We start from the raw sequence: 12,464 nt of genomic DNA on the forward strand, positions 1-12,464 counted from the left end.
CGCCTGCGAATCGCGCGATCCGGACGGATAGATCCGCGATCCACGTCGAGGGCCGCGGATCCGGCGTGGCAGCACAATGTTCGAGCATAATTTATGCCGATGACGTGGAAACGATTCGTTCTGTGTATGCATATACAGGGTGATTCGAAAATTCGTGTGCTCGAGGCGATGAATTTACGCGTGGAAATAAAAGGGAAAAGAAAACGTTTAAATGTTCCGTGAAACGAGCCTGCTCGACAATTTTTCATCAAATTGGATGCACAATATTGGATTTAGAAGATTTTTCTAAATAATATAACGCTTTCTTCTGAATTTTGTGATGCAAAAAGAAAAAAATATGAAACATGATATCCTAATCCTTTCGTAATTTTTTTCCACCTCCTGTTCAAAAAACACTTTTCTATGTCTTAATATTAGTTCGATTTAACAACGATATACATGGTGACGAAATAATCCATATTTAATAACGTAGACACCAATACGAATGTCCTTTTATAAGGGCACCGGTCGTCGAAAAAGGATCGAGTAATAAGGGCGATATTTTACCCCCTGAATTGTGAGCCTAAATTTATAAATCACCCTGTATACTCGTGATACACGTGTGGCGCTTATAGTGTGTGCTCGCCGCGGTAGGTGGAGGTAATCACAAGTTTAAAGGGTAAACGGGCCGTAAGGTGTGAGGCCCCTCGAGCTCTCTCTCCCGAGCCGCGCTCAATATTCAACAGGTATTTACATTCGCAAATTGTTTACGTCAGCCCACGATGAAATCTGTCAGGATTTCGTTCCCTCGGCAGCTTAACTCTTCCTCCTCCTCCTCATCATCCTCCTCCTCCTCCTCCTCCTCCTCCTCTTGGTCACCTTTGCTCCCCTCCTTCTTCAACGTTTCTCCCGCCGAGGCTTGGACCTCGCTCGTCCGCCCTTTTCTCGCGAGCGCCCTTCCACCGCCCCGGTAATTACATCTGGGTATTAATCAAGCGTACGTCGTGAACGAGAACCGCGAGATCTTGATTTTCGCCACTCGCCCGCGCGGAGGAGGAACTCGCGGCCACACCGTAACCCCGAGCACGGTTATTAATTTATTGGAGACGCCTGGTTAGAGAGAGGTTGCCTCGATTTGATTTATGGCATTAGGATTGTGCTGCGCTTGTATCCGTCGATTTGTATTTGTAAATCTTTTTCACGCGGATTTCTGAGCTTGATTTGTGGCCATTTCAAGGGAGAGATTGAACAGTTAAGGTGTTATCGTTGGATTTAATGAATATTAACGGATGATCATTGGAAATTTGGATTATGTACAGATATTTTTCGTGAGAATTTCTGGGGTTTGATTTGTGGATATTTGGAGATGAGTTAGGCTTAATAATTGTGGCTATGTACAGATCATTGTGTATACTAGTTCATTTCTCTATCATCTATACGTATATAGATCTTTTTTTGAGTTTAATATATGGTCAGTGAGAGAAATTTGTAGAAATTATGACAAATATATGAAAGAATCTATTTGAGAATTACAATTAATAATCTAGAATCATGTCTAATTCTATTCTTTATCACTTTGTTTATATATTACAGATTGAATAAAATAGGAATATTATTGTTTAATATTGGAATAGATTTATTAATTTCTGAGATAGTTGAATTAGAATTTTGTGGAAATTTTTGACCAAATGAAAGTACTTTTGATAATTCTAACAGATCTTATTCCTAAGAGATATTAAGGAAGAACAATCATACTACAAACATCAAAGAAAGCAAAAGATTCCTAGTTTCTGTTTACTTATATTCTCCACTCTTCGTTCATTTACACTTTCACTTTATACCCTTTTTTTCATTAAATATTCCAAAGATCCACAAAATACACAAAATATCTTTCATGCCATTTACTCCTATAACAATCTATTTCTCACCAGTCTACTAAAACTAAAACTTCTTATCATTTTTGCCAATTACAAAAAAAAAAAAAAAATAACCAACTTATATCGCTACACTTATATACCCACTATGACGTGTATCCCATCAGAAGTGTATCCTTTCACCGTCGCCGCCGCTCTTTCTCTCTCTCTCTCTCTTTCCATCGCTATATATCGAACGTGCCTCGGTTGTTTTTGTTCGTGCCTCCGAGGATCCATCCCCCGTTAAGGTTTATCGTCGGTCGTTAATACGGACGCGGATTACACAGGCGTATTTGCGCTTGGCGGCGGCGGCTCGCGGTTATGCCAGCCCGGTCCTAATTATAGCGTAACACACAAGCGTACCGTATGCCGCGCTTACGTAATCCCGCGATAATGCGGCTCCAGGCCCCTGCATGCCTCGCCTGCCGATCCATGCATTCGCGCGGACCAGCCGCCATTATCTACTACTCCTAGGATAATGACATCGGCCACGACGAGTCGTTCGGTTCAACCGGGAGGGGAAAAAATCCGAAAGTCGATACCGCGAGATCCCGCTTCCGATTAAGGCGAATCGCGGTGTCGGGAGCCTCTCGAGGAACGAACGATAAAGGGAGAGCGATAAGTGGATGTTTCTGTCGATAGACGTTGCGATCTCGTGGAAAGAGTCGTTGAAGAAAGTACGAGAAGTATGAATTGTTGAGGGATCCAATGGAAAATAGATATGCGCAATATGCGTATCAATTTTGATATTTCTGTAGTATTATTTAGTTTAGCGAGGTGAACTTTGTAGATGATATTTGATAACGCTCGTTCATTTACTATGTATGTTATGTGTACATGTGTTTTGTGTTACATTTTTTATGGAAATAATATTTCCTTCAATGTGTTCTTTTTTTTAAAATTGAGATAAAGATATGCAACGTATCCGTTTTCCATTGATCTTTTTAAATATGTTATTTTTGATAATGATTTTAATTTACTTCGAGGAAAGAGAGATAAAGAAAATGTTTCAATAGTCAAAGTTTTAAATAAATGAAATAATGATGAATAATGGTTTGTTAATAATGATTGGGATTGACATAAATGTGAAGAGGTTATGGTCGGTTTAACAATAGCAATCAAATCTAATCTATAACTACGTTTTACCTTGTTCAATTTCAATAATTTCATGAAGTTTACGTTCAATTTCCAATTCTGAAGATGAACTTCCATCCAATCCTTCCAATTTCCAAGAAATGTCGCAGGATGATCTTCATTATATTCAACATTCCACAAAACGCACACAACATTCACACATGCATACGTAACTACGCGTCTCAGTTAATAAATACAAATGGCCGAAGGATAAGGAAATATTATTCGGTGCAAGAAAGATGTTCAGTATGAAAGATCGATTCCACCGTACACTGATAGCGGTCTCGAGTAAATGATGATCGCGCGAAGAAACTAATGGCGGCGATTATTTCGAGCGTGTATTTCGGGTCAACCGGCCACGGTGATACTTCGATTGGACGCCAATTTGTTTCACCATGTTTGATTTCACCTTGAGATTAACTATTTCATGGCGCTGGTATCGAGAATGCTCGCCTACTATTCGTCAGATGACGCCTTGCACGATTCAGGAAGCGACCGTCGCGCCATTGACTTTTAGTCAGTTTATTCGTCTCGTTGAACGGTTGTTTGTGCGCTGATTAGTTCTATGATAACATCAATCTGGCCGACGACCTTTGTGATAACGCGTTATCCCGTGATCTCTCTGCTCGCAAGATGACTCATCGAACCAGTACCGTGAGCAACTTGATACTAAAGGAGCGTCTCTATTGGAAACGATCGCTATGGTGGATGTGAAAATTTTGAACTTCAATGATATACAAGATGGATGACTGGATAAGAAATAACGTAGATGCGTGTTTTTCCCCTGGGATTTAAAGGTTTTTGAAAAATTTTAAGTTTTTACATTTAATTTTAATATTTAATTGTAAGTAGAATAAGTGTATTTTGAATTGACCAAGATAAATTTGTACAGAAAATAATGTTAGGTTAGATAGATATAATATCAAATGGATGATTGGATATGTTTAGGAAATAATATAGATACTAATTTTTCTAATAGGATTTAGAAATTTTAAATCTTTTTTCTTTTTACACGCATTATGTTTAATTGTAAAAAGATAACTTTCTTTTTAAAAATTCAGTAAACAACGAGTTGAATACCATTTGTTAGTGTTAGTTTTCCATTGAGATTTAAAAGTTTGAATAACTTTTTTTAAATATATTATATTAATACTTAGTTAATTGCAAATTAAGTAACTATATTTTGAATTAATCAAGAAAGATTTGTTCAATGAACAGTGTTAGGTTATATAGATTAGAATTAGATCAAATAGGTGATTAAATATGTTTTGAAAATATAGATATTTTCTAATAGATTTTAAAAATTTTCTACAAGTATTATTAATAGTTTATATTATTATTTAAATTAATTGTAAATGAAATTACTAAATGAATCAGGAAGTATTTGTTGATTAATACTGTTTAGTGAACAGTATTTCAGATAAATATAATATTAAGTTATATGGATAATTAAGAAATTATGCAAATATTAGATTTTTCTTTGAGATTTAAAAATTTTAAAAACATTTTATATAGCTCTAATAAAATATAATATTTAATTCTCATTTAATTGCTAAAATTAAAATTGGTGAAATTAAAGTATATTAATTCTTTGACAAAATCCTGTAGAATGGTTATAATAAATAAAATTAAAGAATTATAAAAATAAAGATTATAAGTGCAAATCTAAATATAATTAAAGATGAATGAAAAATTAATTGATAGAATTTAACATATATCAATAAGATGTTATATTAATTAAGAGCAAAAATATGAAATGTTTGAAACTTTTGGAATTCTCAGAGACATCATATTATTAAGCAATTAAGTTAGTTATAAAGAAAATTATTCTACTTTAAACAAAACAGGTAAGATTTTTCCAATAAATAATATAATATTAAAGTTAGATTAAGCAAAAGATAAAATTATATTATCTTTAACTATATATAATTTCAACTATAATAATTGAAAATATTTATATATCTTCATTCCATGAATACAAGCATCTATGACTATATTTCAATGCTTGAAACAAAATTCTCAATATCTTCTTCTTTATATTAGATATTAGAATCCATATTATTATCTTATTCACATACAAATAGAAACAGAGTACCTAAAGTAGATCAGCAAAGATCCATTTAATAAACAGTACAAATATTTATCGAGAAAATAGAGTTATATTATGTTTATATCAGTTAAATTTCCCCTTACATCTGCATTCTACACTCGTAGGCCAAACGTAAGTCGAGTGAACGAGAAATCTCGATACAAAACCTCATTACCGGCCATCATGAAATCCCGAGAAACCAGCATCTATTCAAACAATCAAGCTACACGATCACTTCGAGTCGCAAACAAATTCCCAACTACCATACTTCTCCATCTCGTTTCCCGTCTTCCGTCCAGGAGCAACGGTCAGAGTCGGTCGATAAAGCTCTCTGTGGACACGGGCGACAATATTTAAGCCCGGTGACCGCCATAAGTCTCTCGACGAAGCGTTTCTGCGATTCGACAAAGTAATACGGCCGGTTCAACGAGCTCGCTAATCAACGAAACTGTTTCTCCACGCGGCTATCTGATGTACACGTACACACCGGTGCACGTAACATTCACCGGTGTACACCTCGTTCGTGCGTGTGTCTCTCGTTCTCCGTTCGCGCGTAAGTGGTACGTACCACGCCCGCGCACGCGAAAACCCGCTTGGTCGCGAGCGTGACGAAGATGGAGCCAGCATCGTGCACGGTGTACGGACAAGGACAGACCGATCCAGAGATAGAGCTCGCACGCGGAATGATTTGTATTGCTAAATAATCAGCGCCAGTTGTCTAGGATACTGGTTTAATGACACGCGCCGTGGAGGGAGCTGTTCGACGACACGCTGGTACCGTGTATACGGCGCGAGACCGAGTAGTCGTGCCAATTTCGACGGGATAACCGCGTAATTTCTGTTCCGCCGTTCGATTTTCTCTCGGCGTCACGAGCCTGTAAATTATTCCACGCGGACAGCGGAGAAACGATCGAACTCCGCGGAATCTCTCGCTACCAAGACCGAGCTCTACGCCTTCGAATAGTCTCGAATAATTCCCGATTTTCTATACGTCTTAGAGTAGTCGCATTTCGATTTTCCTTTGATCCGTCTTTGATTTCAAGGCAGATCTTCCGATCTCTTTAAGAGAGGAATGTCGTGGAATTCGTGCATCTGACGAGAAACGTTGTAAGCACGAAGCCGGCGGATCGATGCTGGAAATCGGCGATTTCGCCTCGAATTCCATCATGGCTCTTCCCTTTTCCATGGCTCTGCCGCGTCCCGACGCCTAGATACAATCGGTACGACCGCGAGAGCGGTTGTGTATACATAGTCACGTGTATCTGCCGCTGCATCCATCGCGTGTACGCCAATGTGCATGTGTGCAACGGCAAGGGTGTGGCTCTTTGCCTCGCAACGGTATCATCGTTGGTGCATACCGGTCATCGAAAACGAACTTTCAAGCGATTTAGGATAAATTGTGTAGAATTACATTATTATTATTATTATTTAACGTCGTTCGTTTTCGTATCTTTTTCATAGATTTATTAATTCTGCTTGTCATTATATTGACATTAATTTAACGTTAGAAATTCTGCCTAATAGAGGAATATTAAGACATACGGTTAGGATAGTTGATTAAAATAATTAGGGATAATTTAAAGAAGATGGTATCCACGGTCTAATACAATAGGAATCGTTACAAAGCTTGTTCGAATTCTTGCTCTTAGAATGTTAGCAATCATTATCGGTAAGAAATTAGTAAGAGAATCAGAAAAGAGAAATTAATGAAAAAGAGGTTGAACTACAAAAGGTTAAAAAGTGTCTGTACACTTTACGGCGAGAAAAGAAAAAAAGGAAAAGTACTAAGCAAAATAATATTAAACGACTGATTTCCTGTATTTCCAACGAAACTACCTAGAATCTTGTCATTACATCAAAGAATTTCTCTTCCACGAAACCTGGCCGATCTCCAATTTATGCGGCAAACGAACCCTGACAACGTAGAAAATAATATCGGCAAGAAGATTTAAAACGCTCGACTTATGACATCGAATCTTGACGTTTCATCGAAGAAAATTTTACGATTTACGCGCAGAAACCGGCCGATTTATCACATTGATTCAACAACTCCTCGATTACATCATTACCTTACACGAGTACCATTAGGGTCCATTCAACATCAGAGCACGGCCGTTTAATTAACGACAAAAAAATTCCTCGACCAGACCACTGCGCTCATTTCTCAAAACAAAACGGCGAGCGAACAACCGCGGTACGAAAGCAATCAGGCAACAAACCACCGCCACGCTAATTACCGTGCCATTAATATCGGCGGTGGATCGACCGCGCTTTCCTCGACAATGTTGCTCGTCGTAGATACGCGCGGCCAGAGGCCATCCTCGAAAAACACGACCGCCACCCACACGCCGAGTTTAAATTCGAAGCTTAGAGCGCGCGCATACCCCGCACATGATGAAACTATGCTATGCTGCGTGTAGCAAGATACGTGTAGTGAATTTTTGATATAGATACCACACCGGTGCACTGTTGCTCCATATATGGTTAAGTAGTGTGCACGAAGAAACTTATAATGCCATATACGTATGTATTATTAACAGCACGTACGTGTAGAGAGTTTTTGGTATAATAAATATAATGAAAAATTAAAGGGATAATTTTCGCCGCCAAATATTTAATATCCTTCGGCATTATATATGATATAATTGGTACGTGGTTTACTTAAGAGATTATTCTAATGTCAATGGCACACTTTTCGCTCAATGAATTTTTGATATGGATATTGTAGTCTCTTTGTAATATAATATTTTCTTGCGATAATAAATAATTAAATTATTATCATCGATATGATGCAAGAAGTGATTTGATCGCAAATGCATCAGAAGAATTTTGCATAATGTTGTTTGAAATATCTGTATTTGTTTTTGTCTTTGATCTAAATCATTTCAAGCTTTTACAAGGATTACAGGATTACAAGTGTCGTAGTTTAAAAAATAGATTCGGTCTATTATTTTTAAAACTTATTATACTCTGTGTTATAATATTTATATAAAAAATCCTGAAATTAGTCATTTTAAGGAATATTTCCTATTCCTATTAATGGTTATTAAATTATTCTCTTCGAAAAGGATAGTAACAGCTACTATTATCTCAATTTACAATTAATATATCTTGTTTTCATGGAGATAAGCTAGATTATCGTAGCGTAGGACGCTTTATATTCGAGAAGGTACCTGTTTTTCCGCGGATATGAGCGATGCACGATCGCTATTCGAGGATATTTGCGCAAGCAAATGGTCGAAGGAAGTGCAGTTGCGGCAACGAGATAGCCGAGAACACGATGCTCTTGCAATTGTGTGTGCAATATAGCTTCGAGTAGAATTTAAATGAAAACTTTTCCACCTCCACCTCGACTTCTCCTTTTTATCCGTCTTTCTTCTCGCCGCCTTTTTTTTTTTTTTTGCGCTTCATTTACGGCGAGTGACACCACGAACTGTGTGTGCGTAACAAGTTGAAATTATCGGAAAAAGACGATCAGTTTCGCGTGGAAAGACCGATCGAGGGAAGATTAGGTTTATCAGAGAAAGCTTGGACACGACCTGTTATCATGGTTAATTAAGGAAAACCTGCGGGCGAATTTTTAATTAAGAGAACATCATTCCGATGGATCTGGCTCGTCTTGATTATACCGCGATCCGTTATACTGCAGTTATATTTCCATTTGTTCCACTTTTAACTAAGATAGTCCTGTTCTTTGAAAAAAGAGAAAAAAAAATGACCGGTTAACGCGAAGTTAATTTTTACAAGAGGCAATTTTCGTTCTTACAATATTTTTTTTGCAAAAGTTAAGCAATTAATGAATCCTATTCAAAGGAAATATACAGGCTCGTACGTTTATGAAGAACGTGGAGGATTTGGAGGATTGGTTTCAATGGTTGGCTAAAGTATATCAAGTTAAATCAAATTACGTAACCAAATTTTGCAAGTAATTACGCGAAATGTTGAGCATCCATATTTCGACGAACATTCGTTTTCCATCATCGACAAGATACACGTTGCAACGTGACTGTCGTTATACGTGCAAGCGAATCGAGTAATTGATGCGAGTAATACAAGAAACTCGATGGAAACGGCGGCGTGTCGTTGGCCAAACAGATTGGCATAATCGTTACTTCTTCTTATCTTATTCTTCTGCTAATTATACTCATACCTTATAATACGTTCCTTTTTCTTTCTTCTTTCGATGCGTCTTATTTATACTATATCAATAAATCGGAAAATAATTTAACTTAAATTATCTTCTCTCTAATCGGAAAATTAACTTAGATATTTCCGGTACAGAAAAGTTTTTCACGTAATCTCCCTCTCGATTTTTCTACATTTTCTATTATATATACTTCCGTAAAAATTTTTAACGAGCTTCTCGATCCCTATAAAACGTATAACAAAACGAATAATTTTTACGCAAAGCGAGCAAAGTTTCGAACCGGTTCGAAGTCAAAAAAAAAAAAAAAAAAGAACGAAGAAATATCGTATCACCTCTCGCACTGCCATAAATAACAATCGAGTACAATCTGGGGGATGGCGCGTAAGAAGAATTCGCTCGATCACCGGCCCAAGATTAAGACGTCGAGCCGGTTCTAATTGTTTCGCAAAAAAACAATCGGCAAGGCCTTGTGCTCCCTTCTTCCCGATCCGAGTTATTTATAGGCCGCGCGGATTAATCGGCGTTTTATCTCTTCGAAACTGGAACGCGCAGGGAGACGACATCTCTCGTTGAAGAATTTCACGAGAGATCGATAGTGCAAAGCGGAGTGGAAATCCGAGCTAATATAATACCGGATCTCTCGAAGCCGACCAAGTGGAGAAAGTAGAGGAAGAAGCCTGTTGCACTATCGATCCTCGATCGGTGGAATGGATATGTTCACTTTGTGGCGATATTTCGATTAGAACCTTTCCTCCGTGAAACTGATTTCCTTGGAAACAATGGAAACGGAAATTTTAGAAATGACTTTTGCATCAATTGCACTGACGCGTGAATATAAGTGTCGCAGTCACGGCGATTAAAAGTTGGAACTCGAAAAAGGGTCCCATCGACTGTTCGACGGCTGGCATTGGCTGTCTGGGAGCAGTCTGTGGGGCGTCAGAGCATGACGCCATTAACGTGTAACGAGGCCACACGTTGCACCCTCGCAAGCTATATCCTACGCTCCTAGACCTAGACCTCCGCCCCCCGATATCTCGCAATTCTACCCCGCTCCAAGGCCACACCGCACGCTTCCAACTTGACCACTTTATGCTTCTGCCTAGCGTGGGTAGGGTAATGATACTTATTGCCAGGGTTGAAGCGGTTCAAGATGAGATGGAGCTGGTTTAAAATTATCCCAACCGTTTGTGAATCTGATCTTGATGAATCTTATCCCTTGATGATTTTCAATTCAGCTGAATCTCTGTTTGACAAATTTTTAAAATTCAATCAAGTCGAATGTACGATGAAAAGATTTTACCGAAAGAAAAAATTCGAATTGGATTCGCTGCAACCCATAAAATTAACGAAAATAAAGAAAAATTATATATAATTAAAATTCATCCAAATAAAATCTTTTCGAAATGAACGATTTAAAGTACAACACTAACGTACATAATTCATCTAATTTAAGAAAAAAAAAAAAAAAATAGAGGAAAACGTTCGAATAATTTGACGTAATAATCGAGAAAATTGGAAAAGTGTGTGTGGGTGGAGATGCAATAAAATTGGCGGAAACGTTTCTCCACAGATTTTTCCGCACGGCATGTTTACGTTCGTGTGCACGCACCACGTGTACGCACCACGTGAAACACCCAGTGGCCCCCGCCCCAGTTTTCCGGTTGAACTGATTGCGAACTGGTTCTTGACCATCGAACCGTTCGATTAATGGCCGCCGCGTTTCTTCCGCAGTTCGGTTGTTTCGTCCGCTCTCAGATTAACGCACTCGATCGACACGAACGGTTGTGCCGTGTCGATCCACGTCACGGTTCTGCCATTTTCACGGGCTCTCGTTCGAAGCATCCCTTCCCAGTTTTTGAATTGGGGGGGAAACGCAGTGCAAGGGTGGAGTACGAGTGAATGGGTAGGAAGAAAAAAAAAAAAGAAAGAAAGAAAGAAGAGTGGTATGGGATGGGATTACGAGATAATGTTTCGAGAGATGATGAAGATTAAACGTCGTGAATGGTATTGTAGAAATAGAAGACCAGGGATAATGTAGTGCAAGAAAGGAAATTCCAAGTGTAATGAAGTTTCAAGTCGATTTACGATACGTAGATAACCTATGGGTGTCTGACCTCGATAAGTGGAATACGGTCTTCAATCTTCTTTCAAGAAGCATATTTATATATATGTACACTTACTAGCCTGTCTACGGAACGATATTAATCCCTTTCTAATCTAATATGAAAATGCAGTGCTCGTTGTGTTATGGATTATAATAATAGGTGATGGGAATGAAAAGATCGTGTAATTCGTATTGCAGTGAACGAAGCATTTTTTAGGATTTTAAACCTCACTGTGTCAATCTATCTTAAACGAATAATGCAACGGAAACGAGTATATTTCATTATATTGCATAATTAAAATTTATCTGATCGTTTCAAAGTATTATTTGAAACGTATAATTGTATTTAATTGTTGAATATATCGGTTCGAGATAAACAATTTAATAAATTCACAACACTAGTGTAAATATATTTCATACAGATTAATTTAGAGAATCAAAATAAATAGTTTGTAATATAAATTTAACAAAAATTCGAAACGATTCGATATTAATACGCAACAAAAATCGAAAATACCTTACAGCGAACGAGGTATCTGAGTCAGGTCTGATTACGAACGACACCAATCTACTTTGAATCAAACGCACGCCTAGCTTATCGTAACAGCAAGAAGAAGAAAGAGATTGCAATATTGTAGAAACGAACGTTTCAAGATATACATCTGATTTAAATAAAAATTGAATTAATCAAAATGTACTAATTTTAAAAACGAATAGCTCGTAATTTAAATCGAACAACAATTAAAGAAACGTTAAAAAATATTCGTTCCAATCAAGATGGCGGATAAACCTAACACTTGTTCTAAAGAAAAATCCAGAAAAACTAAACGAATAAAACACCGAGAACAAGAATTCGTATAAATTAGGATTCTCCCGTACGGGGAGAAAAACTATCGACATGAATATTCAATGTACGTTTTTAAAAAAACGATTTACCAAGGTAGATAAAAAAAAAAAAGACGCCGCAGTTGGCCATTAACGATCGAGAAGTGGTTGCAATTTCGAGCGGCATTATCCGGAAGAGTGTTTGCACACGTATCGACGCGTAAATTACGCTCGGTGGAAATCATTAGCGCGGGGATGCGAATAAATGACGGG

The 12,464-nt window shown here is 37.7% G+C and overlaps 2 protein-coding genes across 16 annotated transcripts in view; one reads left to right on the plus strand and one right to left on the minus strand.

Annotated features, from left to right (window-relative positions):
- Positions 1–12,464, minus strand: part of LOC100864158 (uncharacterized) — a 157,988-nt gene that overhangs the window by 62,533 nt on the left and 82,991 nt on the right. For 2 of the 6 annotated variants that reach the window (XR_015290776.1, XR_015290775.1), the window contains exon 1: positions 3,039–3,176. The exons of 2 other annotated variants lie outside the window; for them this stretch is intronic. The gene's annotated coding sequence lies outside the window, so the exon portion shown is untranslated. Of the gene's footprint in view, positions 1–2,000; positions 2,290–3,038; positions 3,177–12,464 lie in introns of those variants that run through there. 2 more of the 6 variants (XR_015290783.1, XR_015290780.1) reach the window with 1 other exon arrangement.
- sv (paired box protein shaven) overlaps positions 1–12,464 on the plus strand; it is a 134,377-nt gene that overhangs the window by 36,736 nt on the left and 85,177 nt on the right. The window contains exon 1 of one of the 10 annotated variants that reach the window (XM_012483708.3): positions 3,683–3,823. The exons of the other annotated variants lie outside the window; for them this stretch is intronic. Coding sequence (XP_012339162.1) covers positions 3,796–3,823 — 28 coding nt within the window. The 5' untranslated portion in view covers positions 3,683–3,795. Of the gene's footprint in view, positions 1–3,682; positions 3,824–12,464 lie in introns of those variants that run through there. 10 annotated transcript variants of the gene reach the window in all.

Source organism: Apis florea, unplaced genomic scaffold (genome assembly GCF_048593485.1).
Source record: "Apis florea isolate Af1SG1 unplaced genomic scaffold, ASM4859348v1 contig_2291_pilon, whole genome shotgun sequence".
In the NCBI taxonomy this organism is placed as follows: domain Eukaryota; kingdom Metazoa; phylum Arthropoda; class Insecta; order Hymenoptera; family Apidae; genus Apis; species Apis florea.